The sequence below is a fragment of the Capsicum annuum genome, chromosome 10 (genome assembly GCF_002878395.1).
Source record: "Capsicum annuum cultivar UCD-10X-F1 chromosome 10, UCD10Xv1.1, whole genome shotgun sequence".
NCBI classification, from domain to species: domain Eukaryota; kingdom Viridiplantae; phylum Streptophyta; class Magnoliopsida; order Solanales; family Solanaceae; genus Capsicum; species Capsicum annuum.
Window position 1 is genome coordinate 215,992,689 of NC_061120.1, and position 22,028 is coordinate 216,014,716.

The 22,028-nt window shown below is 33.1% G+C and overlaps 1 protein-coding gene across 1 annotated transcript; it reads left to right on the plus strand.

The window, feature by feature from the left end:
• Window positions 1-9,794: 9,794 nt before the first annotated feature.
• LOC107843748 (alpha-L-arabinofuranosidase 1) lies at window positions 9,795-20,761 on the plus strand. The gene is made up of 18 exons (XM_016688128.2): window positions 9,795-10,110; window positions 12,704-12,945; window positions 13,526-13,580; window positions 13,831-14,042; window positions 14,292-14,413; window positions 14,499-14,646; window positions 15,272-15,341; window positions 16,320-16,465; window positions 16,631-16,676; window positions 16,779-16,831; window positions 17,272-17,416; window positions 18,032-18,150; window positions 18,265-18,336; window positions 18,414-18,517; window positions 19,224-19,280; window positions 19,394-19,592; window positions 19,819-19,968; window positions 20,543-20,761. The coding sequence occupies exons 2-18, from the start codon at window positions 12,769-12,771 to the stop codon at window positions 20,687-20,689; spliced, it is 2,022 nt and encodes a 673-aa protein (XP_016543614.1). The 5' UTR covers window positions 9,795-10,110; window positions 12,704-12,768; the 3' UTR covers window positions 20,690-20,761.
• Window positions 20,762-22,028: the final 1,267 nt, after the last annotated feature.

Here is a 22,028-nt window from a genome sequence, read left to right on the forward strand (position 1 = left end):
TGTCGTATATAAAAGGAAATAATCACCTGTATAAGCTCGAGCACACATATATATGTATATACAATACTTGGTCGTTGGAGCCATCACGTCTATTAACAAAACACAACCTTGACTGTACATTAGGTCTACAAAGCCTCTAGACAATACACAGAGTTTAACTAAGGTTGGGACACACCCCGCCATATAACTAACTTCTATACAATACCAAAAGTGATTGGATATGACACGAAAAACCCCAAAATAAACTGGAGCTCACCAAAAGCAGCTGAGTATCCTGGCTCCTACTTGTGCGGTGTATGAGCCGAGGTACCTGTGCCTGCAGCATGAAATGCAGGTCCCCGTAGGGGACGTCAGTACGAAATATGTACTGAGTATGTAAAGCTGTAGATAATCACATATGATATAGGAGCTCTATAGAAATCAGAAACAAGTGAATAAATCGTAATAGGAGTGGACCACACTTATTAGAACTTGTGACAACCTGTACATTGTATTTATTCAATTACTTTACCTTCGTTCTTATCATCTTTGTAATCATTACTGTACTGTACTGTGACCATTAGGCTGCCTCCAGTACATATCAACTGGGATCGACCCATGATAGGCTTATGCCCCTGGGATACCACCCATAAATACATAACTAGGGATCGACCCATAATAGGCTTATGCCCCTGGGATACCACCCGATAAGAGAGAACTTCCATCACTTAGTTCAATTAATCTTTGAGATTGTTATTTTGGTCGCCACCGCATTTTTGATACTTTGAAACAATGATATATCAATAAGAGACATATAAATAGACCATCAATCCAATAACAATGAAGTAAGAACTCATTGGCACATCAATAAAGTGTTTTCGAGTCATCAATACCATAACAATGAAGTAGGAACTTATTGGTATATCAATGAAACGTTTTGGAGTCATTAATAGCACATGGATCTTGTTCGAGTAACCGAATACCTTCTGACATTCATTAGTGCAATAAATATGTAAGATTTGAAAAACAAGTAAGTATTGGAATGTCTTTACATCTTGTAGGGTGGAAGCAAGTTCATTAGTAACGTAGGACATCATACAAAATCATTATGGATCACATGTTACTGAATTACTTTGGAAACTTTCTTAATAGAACAATTGTTCACTTTCATGCCAAAGATATGGTATAGAGTATGCTTTACATACCTGACTGTCAACCTTCAATACTAGTCCCAAATGGACTTTTCGTCTTTTCGGATTACTTATCTACAATGAACATATATAGCAATCTAGTATTAGCGACCAAATGCCATAATTCAATTATTTGAATTCACCAAACTAGTGGTTAAGTAGTAAGCCTTAATTACATCATAAAGGGTGTCACTTTAACCCTATTATACTCCAATTACATTCACATGTCATGCATATTCATACAACATCCTCCAATATCAAGTTTGGATTCATTTATCCTTCCAACCAATCCATTAAACCAAATTAAGCCATAGACATAAATAATCATCAATTCAATAGTATATCACCATATCTACCTTCCATAACTCAATTACCATATCCACCTTCCAGAATTCAATACAACCAAACCATGCAAAATAGTCCATAACCCTATTTTCATCACTTTTCAATAACAACCAATACATATAATCTTCTATCACACATATACATATGGAAGAGAACAAAGGCAAACAATATTCATACCTTAGAATTCACCTCTTGATTATGCAATCCTGTTTGCACAAATAATAGGTACCGTTCGAAGCTCTCGAGATGACAAACGCAGTTATCGGATTACTTTGGAATTTCTACGGTTGAATCAAAAGTAATTTAAAGGTCAAATTTGGCTAGGGTTTGTTCTTTCTCAATGATTGATGATGAAAATGAGTTTTTGAACTCATATATATGTATATATACACATATTTCAGTTCATAATATAATAGGGAATGACCAAAATGCCTTTAAAATTTAAATAATGTCAAATCTGTCCTTTGGTGGACTGTTTTGATAAGTTAAAGTAGATCGACCATAACTCTTTGCTCCGATATCGGAATTGGGTGAAATTGGTATCGTTGGAAAGATAATTTAAAGGGCTTTCATTTCATATAAATTAGGCCACGCAGTTCGTCCTGTACAAGGAGTTATGATCATTTGAAGTTGACCCTAAAAATCTGTTTTGAGAGGCTGAAGTAAAACGAGTATAACTCCATACTTAGACGTTGGATTTGGATGAAACCAATTGCATTGGAAAGAAGACTCAAAGATCTTTCTTTTAATAGGTCGCAGCTCTCCCAGTTTATTATATTAAGGTAGTTATGATCGTTCGAAGTTGACCCAAAAAAATTGGCTGGCCTCAGTAGTTTGTGTGCAGGAAATTTTCCTGCACATTTACTATTCCCAAATATCTCGGCCACCGTTTTATAGTTTTGAACGTGCTCGATTATATCCGAAACCTATCCGTTTTTGGAAATCTTTATATCTTTGGAAAGCTTATTTAATAACCTTCGTATGGAACCATCGACGGGCAAATTCCGGTATAAATAAAATCAAATAAAATTAATTCCATATAAATAAGACCAATACACGCACTTGAATACGCCAATACACGTACTTGAATACGGGGTGTTACATATATGAACCTGATTTCATCCACAGGTTTAGGACACACAAAAAATTTTCAGAATTACAAGCTTCTTCTTCTTCTTAAAAATACTCTAAGTGTGATCATTGAAACCGTGAGTGTGTTCGAAGAATCTGCCTATTTAAGGTACCGCTATAGTCGGATTGAAGGCCATTTATCCTGGGAGGAAGATTCCACAACCTCGGGTACAGTGAGGGGAATTATTCCTTAAGAAAAGTCCGTGAATTCGGACGACTTGGCCTTAACAATTTCTGTTTCATCTATATTTCTGAAATATAAAATACACCTCTTGTAAAGATCATTTTGATCTTGTGTTGAGGGTATTTGTTCAACATCGTTGTGTTCTTGTTCATACTTGACCTCGAGTTGAAGTTGTTATTCTATTATACAGATTCTACGTACCCTTATTGTGGAAGATAACAATCTTAAGAAATAATTTTACAAAATCTGTATAACTTATTTTTGGAGATTAAAGCTTAGGTTTTCTACTCCGCTTGAATTTAACTAGTGATTAGAAAACATAAAATCTTCATCACAATTTGAGGTTCACTCGTTTGACGATTCGAAGTAATAAAAACTTTATCGTTAACTAGAAACAAGAAGAAGAGTTTCAAGTAATTTAACTTTATAAATAGTATTCTGAAAAATACTAAGTTTTCTGTCTTGTGGTGATAGGAAAAATGACAACTGAAATTCAAATGATGGATGCGACAACGTCTATGGGGGCAAATAATATTGCCACATCAAGTCGCACAAATGCTCCGCCAACGATGGCATCAACGGAGAAGCCCGAAAAATTTTCTGGCGTCGACTTCAAGCGGTGGCAACAAAAGAAGTTCTTTTACCTCACCACTTTATGTTTACAACGGTTCACTAGCGAAGACGCTCTCAAGGTGCCCGAGGGAACCTCGAACAAGGACTGCTTCGTTATTGTAGAAGCTTGGAAACATTCGGACTTTCTTTGCAAGAACTATATTCTGAGTAGTCTCCAAGACGATCTCTATAATGTCTATAGTGGAACAAGACATCAAAGGAACTGTGAGGGGCACTTGAACGGAAAAATAAAATGGAAGATGCGGGAATTAAGAAATTTCTTGTTGCACGGTTCCTAGACTTCAAAATGATTGACAACATATCTGCTGTCTCTCAAGTACAAGAGTTGCAAGTCATCATACATGATCTTCTAGCAGAAGGTTTAATTGTGAATGATGCTTTCCAAGTAGCAGCGATAGTTGAGAAGCTACCACCTTTGTGGAAAGACTTCAAAAACTACTTAAAGCATAAACGCAAGAAGATGACTGTTGAAGATCTTATTGTCCGACTCCGTATCGAAGAGAACAATAAAGCTGCCGAAAGAAGGTCAAAGAGAAATTCTATAATGAATGGAGCCCATATTGTAGAAGATGGCCAAAACAACTCGAAGAAAAGAAAGAAAGATGAACATGGAAGCAATCAATCCAAGAAAAAGTTCAAGAAAAAATGCTTCAATTGTGGCAAAATTGGCCACAAGTCCACAGATTGTCGAGGCCCGAAGAAAGGCAAGAAAAAGGACCAAGCGAATATGATTGATTCCAACAAAGAATATGATTCTGGTGGGGAATTCACGCGAATGGTGGATGGATTCTGGTGCTACACGCCATATTTGTGCAAACAAAGAGTTGTTCTCGTCATTTGCTCCGGCTCAAGTAGAAGAAATGCTCTACATGGCCAACTCCGCTATTGCTAAGGTGGAGGGAACAGGAAAAATTTGCTTAAAGATGACTTTCGGCAAGGTCTTGACATTAAACAATGTGCTATATGTTCCGGAGTTACGTAGGAACTTAATTTCTGTTTCCCTCCTAGATAAGAACGGATTCAAATATGTAACCGTTTCTGGAAAAATTGTAGTTAGCAAAGGAGAAATGTATGTAGGAAAAGGCTATCTCATGGAGGGCCTTTATAAGATGAATGTAATGACTGTTGAAATGAATAAAAGTTCGAATTCGTCTTATTTGCTTGAGTCTTATGATTTATGACATGAACGTTTAGGCCATGTTAATTACAAAACGTTACGAAAATTGATTAACTTAGAAGTTTTGTGAAACTTTGAGTGCAATAAATCTAAGTGTCAAACGTGTGTGGAATCGAAGTATGCAAAGCATCCTTATAAGTCCGTTGAAAGGAATTCCAATCCATTAGACTTAATATACATTGACATTTGTGATATGAAGTCAACACCATCTCGTGGTGGGAAAAAGTATTTCATAACTTTTATTGACGATTGCACTAGATATTGTTATGTCTACTTGCTAAATAGTAAGGATGAAGCAATAGATGCGTTTAGGCAATATAAAACTGAAGTTGAAAATCAGTTAGACAAAAAGATCAAAATGATAAGAAGTGATAGGGGCGGAGAATATGAATCTCCCTTCGCGCAAATATGTGTAGAGAATGGAATAATCTATCAAACTACGACCCCGTATTCACCTCAATCTAATGGAATTGTGGAAAGGAAAAATCGAACTTTGAAGGAAATGATGAATGCTTTACTTATAAGTTCTGTTTTACCGCAAAACTTATGGGGGAGGCTATCCTTACGGCCAATCGTATACTCAACAGAGTTTCCCATAGTAAGACACAATCAATTCCTTACGAAAAATGGAAAGGAAGGAAACCTAACTTAAAATATTTCAAAGTGTGGGGGTGTCTAGCGAAGGTTCAAATAAAAATAAACCAAACACAAAAAAATAAAATAAAATAAAATGACAAGAAAATTACACCGTCCGTCCCATTTTACTTGTCCCAAATTGGGATGGCACAGCTACTAAGAAAAATAATAAATAACATGGCTAGTTTACCATAGTACCCATATTAAATGATGTTTATATTTTAATTTAAAGAAAAAGTAATTAATGCAAAGGGTAAAATATGAAGAAAAAAAATTGTCTTTATCTTGATAAGTAAAAAAGGACAAATAAAATGGAACATCAGATTAGAAAATTTGAGATGATTAAAATGGGACGGAGGAGTATGTGATAACTACTTCTATTTTTTCTTTGAGTAAACTTTAACACACATTATCTCTTATCCAACAAAATGATTACATTATAGATAAGATATTCCTTCCTTTTTTTTAACTTAAAAGATGTGTTATATATTCCGTTAAGAGTAAAACTTAGATATACATAAAATGGAAAATTAATTACACAAATCTCAAATTTGAAATCTGGTCGAATAAAATTGGGGATTTTCAGCTTGTAACAGTTTTGGTGTGATTTGCGTTGCAAACTTAAACAAAATCCGTTACGTTCTAAAATAAAGATCTAATCTGTTTCAAATGTATCACCGTATAACATATATATTACTATTTTTAAAAATCAGGATAAGATGTAATTAACAAAATAGTCGGGATAACATGTGATATCATTTAAAAATTCAGGGATTTATGTAAGTTATTCTAAATAAAATTTTAATTTTGAGCCCATCAATATTTACTGTATATTTTTAAAGTATTTAATTTCCTCTCCATTTGAAATACTAAGCTATATTTCAAGAATTAACACTCAAATTTGAAACAAGACTATGTAATCAATGACTCTGATTGCCTATAGGAAAGAAAAATTTAATACATTTACGAAAATTCATGAATGAAAAAAGAAATTATATTGATCAAAATATTAATCAATCAATTATTTAAAATTAAAATTGAGTCAGATCGATTAACAACTATGATATAAAAGCTCGTAATTTTCTCAACTCCTTAAACTAGTATAAAAATATGCTAGTATATCTTTTTATAAACTCTACATTTGTATGTATGGAGATAATCAATTATATTGCTAAACTTTGATTTGAAAAAAATAATTTAGAATTTTTTTTTTGTGATGAATTTCAACCTTTCCTTTTCAATAAATTGTCATGATATGATTTTGTATTTAATGGCATAGTATTAACTATTGAGGATAAGGTAGGTATGACAATTGACTAGTTGAAAATTTTAATTTAAATGAATGAAGGGGAGCCTCGTGAGTAAAGTTGATGTCACGTGAGAAGAAGATTACATATCCAAGTCACAGAAGTAGCGTTAGATCCTTATGATCCGATCCGTCTCCGAATCCCGTTTATACCTAGAGTTATAATACACCAGACTATTTTTTTTTTATTATGAGAAAATGAATTGAATATCCATAAACATAGTATATAATTATAAAGATCATACTATTTGTTTTCAGATTTTATTTATGCACAAATAATAATTAAGAAGTGGATAATGTTTCAACATGTTAGATATTTGGTGGAGCTGTTTTAAGAATGAAGTGGACATTTTTTGTATTTAAAATGTATTTGTTGTTTATATGTTGTTATATACTATTTCTAGTTTAATTTTTTCTATAATAAAATAAATAAAATAGGACAAACATGATTGGTTTCAACTTCCAACTAATTTACAATTTTTTTTTTTTTTTTTGGTTGAACTAATTTACAAATTTTCCCGTTGCAGTATTAGCAGATAGATAAAATTATAGAAAATATTTCAAAACGTATTTGTTTAAATAAGAATCTATTATTTTAATTTCTAACTTGAAATATTTGAAATCACTATGGAATGAAAAATCTCCATATAAAATGATAAAAGTACTTGAAGATTATTTAAAATAAATTTTATTGAATAATACATTGTTTTAATTTTAAACTTAAAATATGAAATTTGAAGTTTCAAATAGATAAAATTATAGAGAATATTTCAAAACGCATTTGTTTAAATAATAATCTATTATTTTAATTTCTAACTTGAAATATTTGAAATCACTATGGAATGAAATCTCGATATAAAATGATAAAGTATTTGAAGATTATTTAAAATGAAATTTATTGAATAATACATTGTTTTAATTTTAAACTTAGAAGTTAAAATATGAAATTTGAGGTTTAAAAAACATACTTTTAAGTGAATACTAATAAAATCTCAACTTTATTTTCTTGTCTTGACACATTTCACCTTACAAATATTTTTTCAAGACTTAATTTTTTTTTGAAAAAAAATTATCAATAAATTCATATCTAAATACCTACTTAGTATTTTTTTTTTTTTTTGAATTCCCTCTTGTGGTTGTTTTACTAGTCTAGATGCGAATATGAAATTTTTTATTAGTGTCATGTATTTATGTCAATATGTATTTGACATACATAATTATTATTCAACTATACTTAATTAATGCATAATTTTCAACTGATCTTATCTCTTGACAATAATAATTATTTTAGTTTGGCATCAACACGTTATACGAATAAATATTTAAAGTGTATTTTTTTTTTATTTTTCACTCAGTGTCCAATATTTATACTGTACCTCGATTAAATTTAGAATCGTGCATTGTTGAGCCCATATTTGAGCACAACACTATCAACATGATTTATTTTTTTTGACCATAGGCTCAAACTTGAAATATCTGACTAAGGGTGAAGAAATCTTAGACATCCCGCCAATCCGATACACTAACTCAATATGTACGAAGTTCTAAAAAATTCAAACCACAATAATTTATTATACGCAATCTAAACTTTCTTCAAGCATAGCCTCCTAATCACATGACACTAACTATATCAACTACATGAAAACTATTTGTCCTGCGAATATCGGATTATTAAAGGGATCATCAACTACTCTCCATTCTTAAATAATTATCGTCTTTATTAAAATAGATATTTTATAATTATTTGTCATTTTAGAAAATTGAGACATAATTAGTTATTTTTTTAATCTTTAACCTTAATCTCATTATTATACTGCAAAAAGAATAAAAATGAGTATTTCATCCGTCTATCTTTATTCGTCCACTTTTCTATTTTGAAATGTCTAATAATATTTGTCCAGTTCATAAAATCAATAGATTATTTACCTATTTATCCATGGTATTAAATACAATACATCATTCATAGCATTTTTTAAAGCAAAAAGTTTATTACTCCTTCGTCCTATTTTACTCGTCCCAAATTTCCTAATTTGCTTTCTCATTTTACTTGTCTTTTTTCATTAATCAAGACAAAACAATTTTTTTTTTCCTCTTTTACCTTTAGTATTAATTATTTTTTCTCCAAATTAAAATATAAACATTATTTAATAGGGATACTATGGTAAAGTAATCATGTTATTAATTATTTTTTTAATTAATGTGCCAAGTCAATTTAAGACGAATAAAATGAGGCAAAAAAAGTATATTCAAAGAATGATACAAAATTATTTCTTTACATGTGTCAAGTTAAAAAGTATATTTATGGACGAAGAGAGTAATAAATAGTCATTTGGTTAATGTTTTTTTTAAAAGGAACATACAATCTAAAATATAATTTAAAAATGTGACAAAGTGAATACGAATCAACTACTTCCTCCATTTTAAATTATCCGTCTCAAATTTTTAATTTGATCTCTCATTTTACTTATTTTTTTTATATTAATCAAGACAAGATAATTTTTTTCCCATTATCCCTTAGTAATTGATTACTCCTTATTACTAGAATTGAATTATTAAATTTTGAAGATTTTGATAATCTTATAATATTAATTATTCATGAAAAAAGTATTTTGATATCAGTCATATAATAACTCTATCAATATTGGAACTAACAACATGACACAATCAATAGGGTCAAAATGATATAGTTATATTATCAATCATTATTTTCTTAATAGTTGTGTCATCTCAATTTGAGACGGATAATTTGAGATGGAGGGAGTATTAAACATGAATTTTATATCTAAAAATTACACAAATACGTAACTTATATTTTTAATATTACAAAAAATTCTAACTCCCTAAACATATTATAAAAAATTCAACATATACACAGAATGTTATGTATATGTCGGCTATGTTATGTATATTAACAGAGAGAATAAAGTAATTAAAAAAGTGTTTTAAAGGAATTGGTATTTATGTTATTTATATATTTTATATAGTGTGGAACAGTGGTGGAGTTAGGATTTTCATTAAGGGGATTTACAAGTGAACAACAAACTAACAGTAGGGGGTTTTTGGTTAATTCAACATTAACTATATATATATATAAAAAATAATTTTAATCATGTAAATATAGTATAATTTTTCGCTGAAAGGGGTAGGGTAGCTCCGCCCCCTGGTGTGGGACACCCACTAAAGAGGATTGGTCCAATTCCCAAAGTCCAAGATTACTTGTTTACTCTGACACTCTAAGCAAACAAAACTGTATACGCCTGATCAAAGCAAAACTCTTGCTTTACTTTTTCTCCTTCATTCTCCGAGCAAATAATGATCTTTCTCCATATATATACAGTTATGATATACACATACACACAAATATATACAAAATATACAAGTCATTAACCATAACAACACTTGCTGCAAGTGAACAGACAGACTGAGCTCATTCTATAACAAACTCAATTTGTTCTCTGTGTGATTGTGTGTTACGTCAGCAATTTGTGAATACCCACAAGGATATTTTCTGTTGTGGATCATTTTTCAGGTAATAAAAAAGTGACTTGATTGATGTAAGTGATGTGTTTTTTTAAATTTTTGAGTTCTTGATTACTGTGTTGTGTTTGGTTTGTTGAATTTTATGATATTTTTACTGTGGGTGTTTTGTGATTGGGGTGGAATTTCACTTGTAATTCAGCTATAAACACCGAGTGTACTAAAGCTCCCGCTACGAGTGGGGTCCAGTGGCGGACCCGGGGATTTAGGGGACGTGGGCGTGGGTGCTCGTGAGGTTCAAACACACATATTGATGCCTAAAACTTTAAGGTTCTGCATGAAAATCAAAGCACACAACTATCTTTTTGGTTTTCTGGGTGTTCTTTTGAAGCTTATACCAATTTTCATACCTTTTTAAATATAATTATACCTAGTCGCGTCGGATATAACGAGTGCTGTAGCACCAAAAAAATGAATATAGGTCCGCCCCTTGTGGGGTCCGGTGAAGGGCAAGATGATAAGGGTCTATTGTACGCAGTCTTATCATGCATTTTATGTAAGAGAGTATTTCCACAACTTGAATCCAAAACCTCCTGGTCGCATGACAACAACTGTACCGGTTAAGCAAAATTGTCTTCCCTTATTGGTGTTGTATGGTAAATAACAACGATGACAACATACTTAGTATAGTCTCACAAGTGGGGTCGGAGGAGATTAAGATGTACGCAGAGCTTACCCTACTACCTATGCAGTATAGACAGTAAATGGGCTGTTTCTTGATAGATTCTCAGCTCAAAAGAGTGAAAATGGTAAATAATAATGAATAGCTGACAAGTTATATATGGATTATAATATAGAAATTTCTTTTCTGATAACTGTGGTGTCCGGGCTAGCTTTTAGGCACCTCGACTAATTCCACGAGCTACCTGCAATTATAATATAGAGATTTTGTAATGCAGTTAATAATTTTTGTTATTAGTTATGGGATTAAAATCTGGATATGCATTGTTTAATCTAAATATGTGTGTGGTTTCAGATTGTATCAAAATTGATTCGTATAGTATCCAATTGTCCTGCTGTAAAATGTATACACTCACTTAGTCCAATTTTATTTTATGTAATATTATGGGATTAAAACTAATTATACACAAGTTTAATATCTTAAAACAAAGAGCAATTTAGAATATAGTTTAAAGCTAGTTATCTTAAATGAGGTGAATGAATAGATAAAACTTTTACATTCCTCTTTTGTATACAAAGGTTCTGTTTTAAAGACCTTATTTAGTATTACAAACTTTATTAGAAACAAAGGAGAGATTACAAGTAATAGTACAAAGGTGATTCTGTTGTTTATGTGTAGTGATAATCCATATTGAACTCGGGATAAAATGGAACAGGAATTACAACATAAGAAATGCAAATGTCTAATGTGGAAAGAAAAAATGGCTGTTAAGCTCCTGAATATTAATGCACAATTCTCGACCCTGTCTATCATAGCATGCAGTTCCATCTGTGTCACAACTGGCTCGATAGACTATGTGCCCCGGTGCACAGAGACCTTCGGTCCCCCAAATTACCAACTCATGGCAACCTTGCGGCTGCCCAACAACTTATCAATGCTAGTGATGGCCAAGTGCCATGATTATAAGCAAATGACTTATATGTGGCCTCGAGAAGAAAAAACTCTTATGCTATTGTTATTGTTGTTGTTGTTGCTTCATCTTTCTTTTTTTCTTTCTAGATTCCAAACACGGTTAATTTTACTGCTTTTTGGGGAAGGGGAAATTGTAATAGTCCTTAGTGGATGGTTGTTGCATTCTCATGGCCAATCCCAAGTTGCATTGTTTACTTGTTGGCTCTCTGGTTGTTTGCCAGTGGTTTTGTGTATGCAAAAGTACAAATAAATGGGTCATGCTATGTTATGCTTTTTGTGCTTTCACTTTACGTATATGGCCTATTTCCTTGATACAAAGTATTTGAGAGGTCTTCACGTAGTAGTTAAAAATGAGTTGGTAAAAATGTCTCTGATATTATCATATCACTGGATCTACTGTTTGTCAAACTTTGCGTTGGTTATTAATCTCAACTAATTTTGCTTGAAACTAGAATACAGTAAGTAGTGTGCACTCACTTTGCTATCCAGTTATAATTGAAGTTGAAGGTGGGAACTGGGGAGTTAAGAAAAATATAGAATATAAAAAGGAGCAAAAGTGTTAAACTAGTAATCAGACCAGATAGTGTCCCATTTTAAGTTCAACAATTTTGTATATCGTAATTTGCTTGGCCTTTGAGCGATTGTGTCTGGCATCTCCTTGTGAATTCAGCTTAACGAGTTTCATCTCCTTCAGGTTTTACCTCCTACTAATTTAATCTGTCAAATCTTGTCCATTGATTGGCTGCTTTTGGAACTTATTTATGTGCCAATAGACGTAATATCTGCACTACAAACTTAAAAAGTCGTATTCTATCACTCGTGCTAGTATAAGCAGAAAAATCTGTCAAATTGCTCTTATTGTTATTAGTTGAGACAATTGTCTTTTCGGTTCTGTCTCATGCTGACATTAGGTTGTTGTAAAAGGTAGCAACTTTACAGCTTTATACTTCCGTTAATGATCAAAATCTAACTGAATTCGCACCTCTTTCAGAGCTTAAATAGGCTACAGGCCTACAGCAACATCAACAGACAACATCAAGTAGTCTGAGAAGGAAGATGGAGTCGAGGCATTCCCTCCATCATGTAGTGCTTTTAGTTTTGTGTGGTCTGTCTTCCCTATGCCAATGTTCTGCTACTGAGGTTGAAGCAAACCAGACAGCAGTACTGTTTGTGAATGCATCCGAAGCATCAGCAAGGAAAATACCTGATACTCTTTTCGGTATATTCTTTGAGGTGAGTTTAGTCATTTGGCTGCTCAACTCGTTGTGCAAATGAGAAACTTTTAGCTTCTAATGACAGTGCAATTTATTTCATGTATTAGGTGTTTAATTTGTTTGTCTTTTTCTTTCTTTGAGCAAACTCTTTATATGATAATTAGAATCATGGATTTCTTCTTCTCGAAAATACATTTAGGATTCCTTTTTATTATTTCATTCCATCAAGCTGAAACCTGCATTCTCATAGGTTTCCTATTCGAACCATATAAGTAAAATTATAGTAAAACGTAAAAGGACTGACTATAAGTTATGTCTGTCCATAATGTGAAATTTGACAGTGGACATGTGAGAAGCTCTGTTGATGCCTAATCTTATGAATCATCAGCAGCAACAGCAACATCATAGCCAATGTATTCCCACAAAGTGGGGCTTATGAATCATCAACATATTCCAAATACCTTGCCGGAAGAGGATGATCGTACCTTTTTTTATGGACATCACTGGATGTTTTACCGAATTCACTGGACTTAATTTTCCGTGATATAGGATACAGTCAATTAGTTTAAGTTCATACACCTGGAACATTTGTATTTCAGGAGATCAATCATGCTGGTGCTGGTGGATTGTGGGCTGAGCTTGTCAGCAACAGAGGTCAGTTTGCTTTTATGGTTGCCTTAGAAAAGGAAAAGTCTCTAAAAAGAAATGAAAACGTGCTTTGCTTCATAGTGATTGACTACTAATTTGCCACGTTCTGGCCTAAAAAGAAAAAGGAAAAGAAAGGACAAACAAGATGATGAGGCAATTAATTTGAAATTGCTATTTCTTCTCGCATAAGAGCTTTGCCTCCTATATATTTTTTACTTCTCTTTTATTCAAGTGTTAGTTTTTCTTGAAACCTTAGGTTTTGAAGCTGGAGGCCCAAATGTACCTTCAAATATTGATCCTTGGTCTATCATCGGAGATGAGTCCTCAGTAATTGTATCAACAGACCGATCGTCATGCTTTGATCGGAATAAAATTGCAGTTCGAGTGCAGGTGCTATGTGGCCATACAGGTGCCAATATCTGTCCAGATGGAGGAGTGGGCATCTACAACCCGGGATACTGGGGCATGGTATGTTGCTCTTTTGATGCTTGACTGGAACATTATTCGCGTGTTTCTTGTTTCCCCTTTCTAGGATTCACCGTTCAATATTTTGCAATACTAAAACCACATTGGATTTCCTTCATTTGTATCGTCAAGTCTTGTTTAGATTTCAATCAGAAATATATTGTATACTAGAAACTGATCTACTCTTCCTTCTCTGTGTGTTTTGTTGGTGCATGTTCTATATTTATTATCCTAATTTTATGTTTCTTGCAGAATATTGAGCAGGGAAAGAGTTACAAACTAGTGCTTTATGTTCGTTCACAAGAATCAATTGATGTATCTGTAGCTTTAACTGGTTCAAATGGATTGCAAAAGCTGGCTGCTGCCAACATAGTGTAAGTAGATGTCCAGTCGGCTTTGTTTTCCATATTTTTACAAAGTTTGCTTCTTGCACGCGATTCATTCAACATGTTCTTGCAGAGCTGCTGATGTTTCAAGCTGGACAAAGAAGGAAATTATGTTAGAAGCAACAGGAACAGATCCCAATGCAAGACTGGAACTGAGATCATCTAAGAAAGGTGTTATATGGTTCGATCAAGTGTCATTAATGCCTACTGACACATACAAGGTGAGCGGTTTAGAGCTTTCTTGTAGCTATTCAGAAAAGACTCATTTTTTGACCAAGGAGAGAGTGGTTGTATGGCGGCTGGCTGACTTAATACATGTTTTATGAACCAAAGCTTCTAAATGGTTCACTAATTCTCTTCTTGTTTATTATATACAAAATGTGTAGCCAGTTTCAGTTCTATATCTTTAGAAATGGACCCAAAATATAACTACATCTGTGCAGTATTCTTAAAGGCATCTGTTGTGATAACGTTAGGTTTTGTATCAAACAATAAACTATACCATAATCCCAAATAAACTGCTGTATGAATCCTCTGTAGCAGTACTTCGAGGATGTTATTAGGGTTTACATTTGGAAAAAATTAGAACTTGTTGACCATATAGGCATTATTAACTAATAGTATATAAAATTTGTCAATGTAGGTGAATACAAATTATTGCAACTCTTTCTTTTTTCAAATTATTTGTCTGTAGATATCCAGCAACTGTGTATTACTCTAATGATCCTTCTTTGTCAAGGAGCCTGATATTATTTCTGATTTTTCTTTTTTCTTTTTCATTTTGTAGGGTAATTAGATGTATTCGTTTAATGAATGTTACTATTTGTGGCAATTTTCTTGGCACAGGGGCATGGTTTCAGGAAAGATCTTTTTGGAATGCTTAAGGATTTGAAACCAGCATTCCTTCGATTTCCAGGTATTCTCCACTATATTTCAACTTTTTCCTTGAGGATCATGTAACGTTACCAACTGATGGACTGAGACAGCTTTTAGTATTTTCTACCTGCTATATTTATAAGCTTTTTCACGCGATCCCTTCTTCATGAGGAAGAAGAGTATCAGTAGAGAGTAAAATTTCATGAGTAAATTGGAAAAAGACAAGTATAATAAAAAGAATGGTATGCACAAAGAAGCGTAAGAAAGCCAGAGGCGGCCAACTACTACTTAAAGATAGAGAGAAGCCGATTTACACAACTGTGTTATTTGTTACTAGAAATTATGCTCACAGGAGTTCATCTCCCGTATTATCTATCTCATTGGTGATAGTTCTTAGATAAGACTTGAAATGCTTTATGTTAAACACCAAGATTTAAGAACTTCACCATTGGGATAATACGGGAGACGAGGTTATCAAAGGATATAATATGGGAAATGAACATCTAGATGTCGGATTAATACCAGAAAACTTTTCAAAGTTTTTTTCTTTTTTTAATTTTTAATTCCTTCACCGAGTAATGTAGTATCTTTTCATCAAAGTTCTACTTGTAATTTCTCAGCATATTAACATGTTTCATTACCAGGGGAAGGGGCTAAGATGAAGGAACTTAACTTGAAATTCAAACTTTCTGAGTTGTATTTCTTTTCATGTTTGCTTTAATTCTTTCAAGAAGTCAAATCTCCTCTTTCTAATCTGTTTACTTTATATTTGAGCACTTTAGAATTTCAGACAACTAGTTTATACAGTGTTGGCTAGGAAGAGAGTACAAATATCAGATAAATGTAGTAAACAGTCTGCATCAATTCAAGGACTGATTCTTTCAAGATTGTGCTTTGTGTCTTCTTTTACCAGTTCCTTTCATTTTTTCCTATGTGTTCCCCCTTCGGTATCTATTATTTGAGCTTCTCTACGATCAATTGTTCAATGTTGATAAACCTTCACATTATCCGTCTGTAGGTGGATGTTTTGTTGAAGGTGACTGGTTAAGAAATGCATTTCGGTGGAAAGAAACCATTGGAAAATGGGAAGAGAGGCCCGGACATTTTGGTGATGTTTGGAATTACTGGACTGATGATGGACTAGGCCATTTTGAGTTTCTGCAGGTCATATTCTAGTTTTCCAACTTCGTTGCAAATGTATTTGAAGCACCTGGCAGATCATTCATGCTTAAATCACACAAGCACCCCCCCAAAAAAAACATTTGCACACACTTGATGTAAACAGTTGTATGCTTATGAATTTGAATGAGTCGAGCTTGTTTTCTGCAGCTTGCCGAGGACTTAGATACACTACCAGTTTGGGTTTTCAACAATGGTAGTTCCGACACTTCCACAAATGTAGTATTCTCTTTCTTCTGCTCTATTTAGTCTATTTAATTAATTTAAACTTTTTCTTTTTGTTCTTCTAAATTTTCAGGAGTCAGCCACCATGACCAAGTTGACACTTCCACTATTTTACCTTTCGTACAAGTAGGTTTATTGCATTTTTAGCTCATTGAATATGATGATTGTTATTTAAATTTAATATAGTGTTATGAGCGCTTCTTTTTTTTTTGTCAGCTGGAAGTTGTCTTTTTGTTCAAAAAATCTTAGGCAATAAAAACTCACATCACTAAAAGCTTCACTTTTTAATGGCCATAATACTCGAGTGAAACTTCTCTTGGCTTTTGCATTAGTACTTTATGATAAGGTTTATTGTGTTACATATTCAAGTCACCAAAGTAATCAGTGTTTTGAAAGCAACTTACAGCGGACACTCATTATTATCGTGGTGTAAATTGGCCAAAAAAGTGAAATTAGCAATGGATATTACCTAACGCCCACTTGCTTCACTCTCTGTATCAACAATTTGTCTCCCTTTGTTCCTTATTACATTACATTCTTACAAATATATTTTGTTCCCTATCCAGGAAATATTAGACGGTCTTGAGTTTGCAAGAGGCGATCCTACATCAGCATGGGGTTCTGTTCGAGCCCAAATGGGACATCCAGAGCCCTTTGATTTGAGATATGTTGCTATCGGAAATGAGGATTGTGGAAAAACAAAATACCGTGGTATGCATACTTTACTGTCTTTGGCAGATGATATATTTCTCTTTTGGTTCGCAGGGAACTTATTATGGCGCACAAAGGATTTACATGTTATATAACTTTCTAGTGGACATTTTATGACATTTTAATTTATTTTTTCCCATAAAGTTGCACGTCTCTCATTACCTTCCCAGAATTTGAAGTGGGAATTAAACCTGAATTAATCTATGATTTGGATTGACCTTCTTTCTGTTCCCCTAGGTGAGTGTGTGTTGGCATAAGGAATAAGTTTGGTGTCTTTATAGTTTATACTAATATAATATAAATTTAAAATTTGATGATGTGGATTTAAGATCTTCACGGTTTCTAGTGCACCTCTCTCCCTTCATGCTTTCTTTCTATCTGTCTTATTGTACTTTAGTAATCAGTTCCCTTCACAGTTTTTTGAAAATCTGTCAGAACTCGTCAGTTGTCTAACAAGATATCTCTTGACGTTTGATCTCTTACCATTGATATCTGAGGCTAGTCCTTTGAGACTCCAAGGGCATTATTTCTTTTATTAGTCCAGATTCGTGATTTTAAAACTGCATACATCTGAGTGAAAAGAGGTATGACTGATTTCTGTTACTTGTGATTCAGGAAATTATCTCAAGTTCTATTCGGCCATCAAAGATAAATACCCAGATATTAAAATAATCACAAACTGTGATGGTTCTACGAGAGCACTGGATCACCCAGCTGATTTATATGATTTTCATGTAAGATCTTGATGCTTTTCCAAGTATATCTCACATTTAGACTAATATAAAAGCTTTAACTTTGGTTTCCTCGTCTTAGCATGTGTTTTAACTTTGTGATTTTTCTATGGCTAGATTTATAGCAGCGCAAGTTCTGTATTTGCCAATGCTCGCCATTTTGATAGTGCACCACGCAGTGGACCAAAGGTTGGTTAAGCTTCCTTCTGATGATCAATGAGTTGAATTATTTACTGGTTCTTACGTATAGCGTATATTTCTTCCAGGCTTTTGTGAGTGAGTATGCTGTGACTGGAAATGATGCTGGAAAAGGTAGTCTTTTAGCGGCATTGGGTGAAGCTGGGTTCCTCATTGGGATAGAAAAGAACAGGTACCTGTGTAGCATTTGTCTAATTTTCCTTTTTATAATTGGTACGGTTCCTGCCTGTACACGTCTTAAGTTCTTTGACCGAAAACCTCCTTGCTTATTTTGTGGGAGAAAGGTTTTGAAATGCTTTCTCTGTATATGTAGATTCCATGGCCGTGTTGGTACCGCGAGTTCTTTTGAACAGTTTCTCTAGGGTGGGGTGGGGGTGCGCGTTATTCTAACTCTTTTTTTTTCCTTCGGTCGAGAAAATTTATGAGGGGAAGACCACATTCAGAAAAAATTGCAGGGTCAGCTTCCACCCCCTAATAGCTAAAGCTATTGCTATATAGACTATATATTGATCAAAAAATGAGTTTAACTAGTTCTATAAAGTATAAACTATCAAGGGTGGGTATGTGATTTTTCTTTGACTAATGACAAATGGAAAGGGTGATATGCGTTCACTTACCAAAGTCTCTGTTGATTAACGTCCTCCTCCGTTTCCTATGCAAATAAGTGAGCTTTACTTCAGATTTTACTTGAAAACGTTCTAACCTACACCAGTCCATCATGCAATATACTACACGATACCTTGATTTGATCGTATGAGGGATAACTTTGATCATCAGGCATTGACTACGCTAATCACCTTAAACTAATAGACAGACCATTTTCTTTCCATTACGATACTCTCTTCATATGATGTAACTCGAAATTATTCTCTTTGCAGCGAAGCAATTGAAATGGCTAGTTATGCACCCCTATTTGTTAATGACAACGACAGGAGGTATGTCTGATTGCTTCTGCTATTAGAAAACTCTTATTTCTAATTTCTTACTTTTTTTCTTTTTTGAAGATTTTCTTAATGTATTCTATTGACGAAATTGTTAATTCATGTAGGTGGAACCCTGATGCAATTGTCTTCACCTCTTCACAAATGTATGGAACCCCTAGTTATTGGATGCAACATTTCTTCAAAGAGTCAAATGGCGCAATTCTACTGAGTTCGTCGCTACAAGCTAATCCTGCAAATTCACTTATAGCATCTGCCATCACTTGGCGAAATTCAGTTGATAACAACGATTATTTGAGAATAAAGGTGTGGATGTTTTCTTGTTTTGGTTCATCGCTTCATAGATAGTTATCAGTAGAACTTCAAAACTTTTCAATGGTCGATATTCACCCTCAACAAGTAGAACTTTGTGCCAGCATAATTTCATCTCCTCATTCCTAAGATGCACGATCTTCCTGACCATTTTGCATGTACACATACGATTCTGTCTTTAATCCGGTTCATTACTCATATGTTGAGATATTTTCCCCAGGTCGTGAACTTTGGAACCACCACGGTTACTCTTAAAATCTCTATCAGTGGATTGGGGAAGAACTTGTTAGAGACGTCATTCGGGGCTATAAAAAACACATTAACATCCACAAATGTGATGGATGAAAATTCCTTCAGAGAGCCTAACAAGGTACAATCATCTTTCTATGTACTTCTTATCCTAAAAGATTTTTCATCTTTCATGGATGACATTATTTTCTGTATCTACTACCAGGATTTGTTGGTTTGGCATAAGTTGTTTCACATTTAGCAGCTAAAACCTATGTTGCTCCGACTCTTCAAAAACACCGTAGGAGGATCTGACACGAGTACAACAACAATTTTGAAGAGCCCGAGCAACATAGGCTAAAATAAATTCATACTCGAATAACTGTCAGAAGAAACTTAATTGCTTCTTCACTTTTCTTTATGGAACAAGTCGAGAATCTCTAACTTGCAGGCTCACCCAGTTTTTACACTAAACCACAACAAATCGAGGTGAAAATGCATTTAATCTTTAAGTGACATGCGTATATAGAAGATGCATATCATGAACTTATTGGTTTGGTATAAACATCAGGTCAAAGTTTTTTCTGCCGGAATCTACAGAAGCGTTGTAGTTTAGCGCGATATCTAAGTTTCAACTTACAATACCTATTTTTTAGTGAAATTTTTACCAATATTTTTTGGTTGTTTTTATTTAATTTTTTTTCCTATTTATGTAGGTATCACCTGTTAAAGCAATGCTTGAGAAAGTTAGTGACAACATGGATGTTGTACTGGCACCAAGATCCCTCAATTCATTTGACTTTTTAAGAAAATCAATAAGCAGCAATGTTGATACTGCTTCTGTCCTTAAATCTTCATACTAAGTTGTACTATCCATCAATTTAATTTAAAAATATAATGTGGTTATTTATCAATAATATCATTTTCATTCATTAGTTCTTGAAATCTCCTTTTACTTTTGCTGTTCTATTGCACTTAAAAAGGTTATCTGTCATTATGAGAACTTCGTCGAGCCTCGGTGGATAGAGTTATTTGGTATTTGTTGTTGGTAGGAGGCGTTCGAACGTGACGATTATTAGAAGAAAGGAGAAAGAGAGTATATTAATTCTGATTACTTAATCTTTTTAATGATTTAATACACAATCGATTCATAAAATTTGTCAGGATATTTCATTTAGATACTCGAATTAAGTTCTATTTCAATTGAACATCTCAACTCTTAGTAAATTGTTGCAATAAGACACTTTCGATTCATATTTTGAAAAAAGTTTTGCATTTATTTTCATTCGTCTATTAGATAGTTAAGTTGACCACGTAAGATATATCATCTCTTTTAATGTAGAAATTAACCTAATTCACCAATTTTAATCAAATAATTTAATTTGAAAAAAAAAATCTTTTTTACTTTATACTGCTTTTTATGCTCAATTGTTAAGTACTCATTAACAACAAAATTCTTTTTACAGTGCACTTTAACAAACTACTATGGCATTCAAAAATCAAGTCCATAATGGAATTAATTGAATTTCTATTTACATGTTAAGCACTACAACCATATAGTATTAGTATAAATTATTACTAATTAATTGTCTGTTAAAAAGTATTGAGACTTTGAGAGGAAAGATAATTCAGTGTATTATTGAAAAAAAAAGATAAGAATGTATTAATTATGACAACCAAGACAGAAGATTATAATAATTGATCTTAATTATTTGACATTTGAATCAATATGAATGTGATTTTCTTCACCATAATTATTTGATGAAATTATTAGGATGCCATTTGAATCAATATGAATGTAATGTTCTTCACATGATAAAATATTAACCAAATCCAAATATCAAACAAGAAAGGCTAACACATTTCTAATGTCATGTATAAAAAAGAACTAGAGAAAAAAAAAGACTTATATGAACTTGTTATTTATCATGATCAAATTCTAAATATATTTTGAATATACAATAATACTCATTATTTTACAATTAAGTGATAGAACATATATAATGCATTTGTTAGCTCACAGTATACATAGTTTGATAAATACTTAGTTAAAACTTGTTGAGAAGCAAACACAATCCCACATTGAAAAAATAAGGGGAACATGTCTAATATTTAAAGTGTCACCCAACTCCACTAGTATTAGGCCTTTGGGAGGTGCCCAAAAATAAATCCGTGAGGGCTTGATCCAAAGCGGACAATATC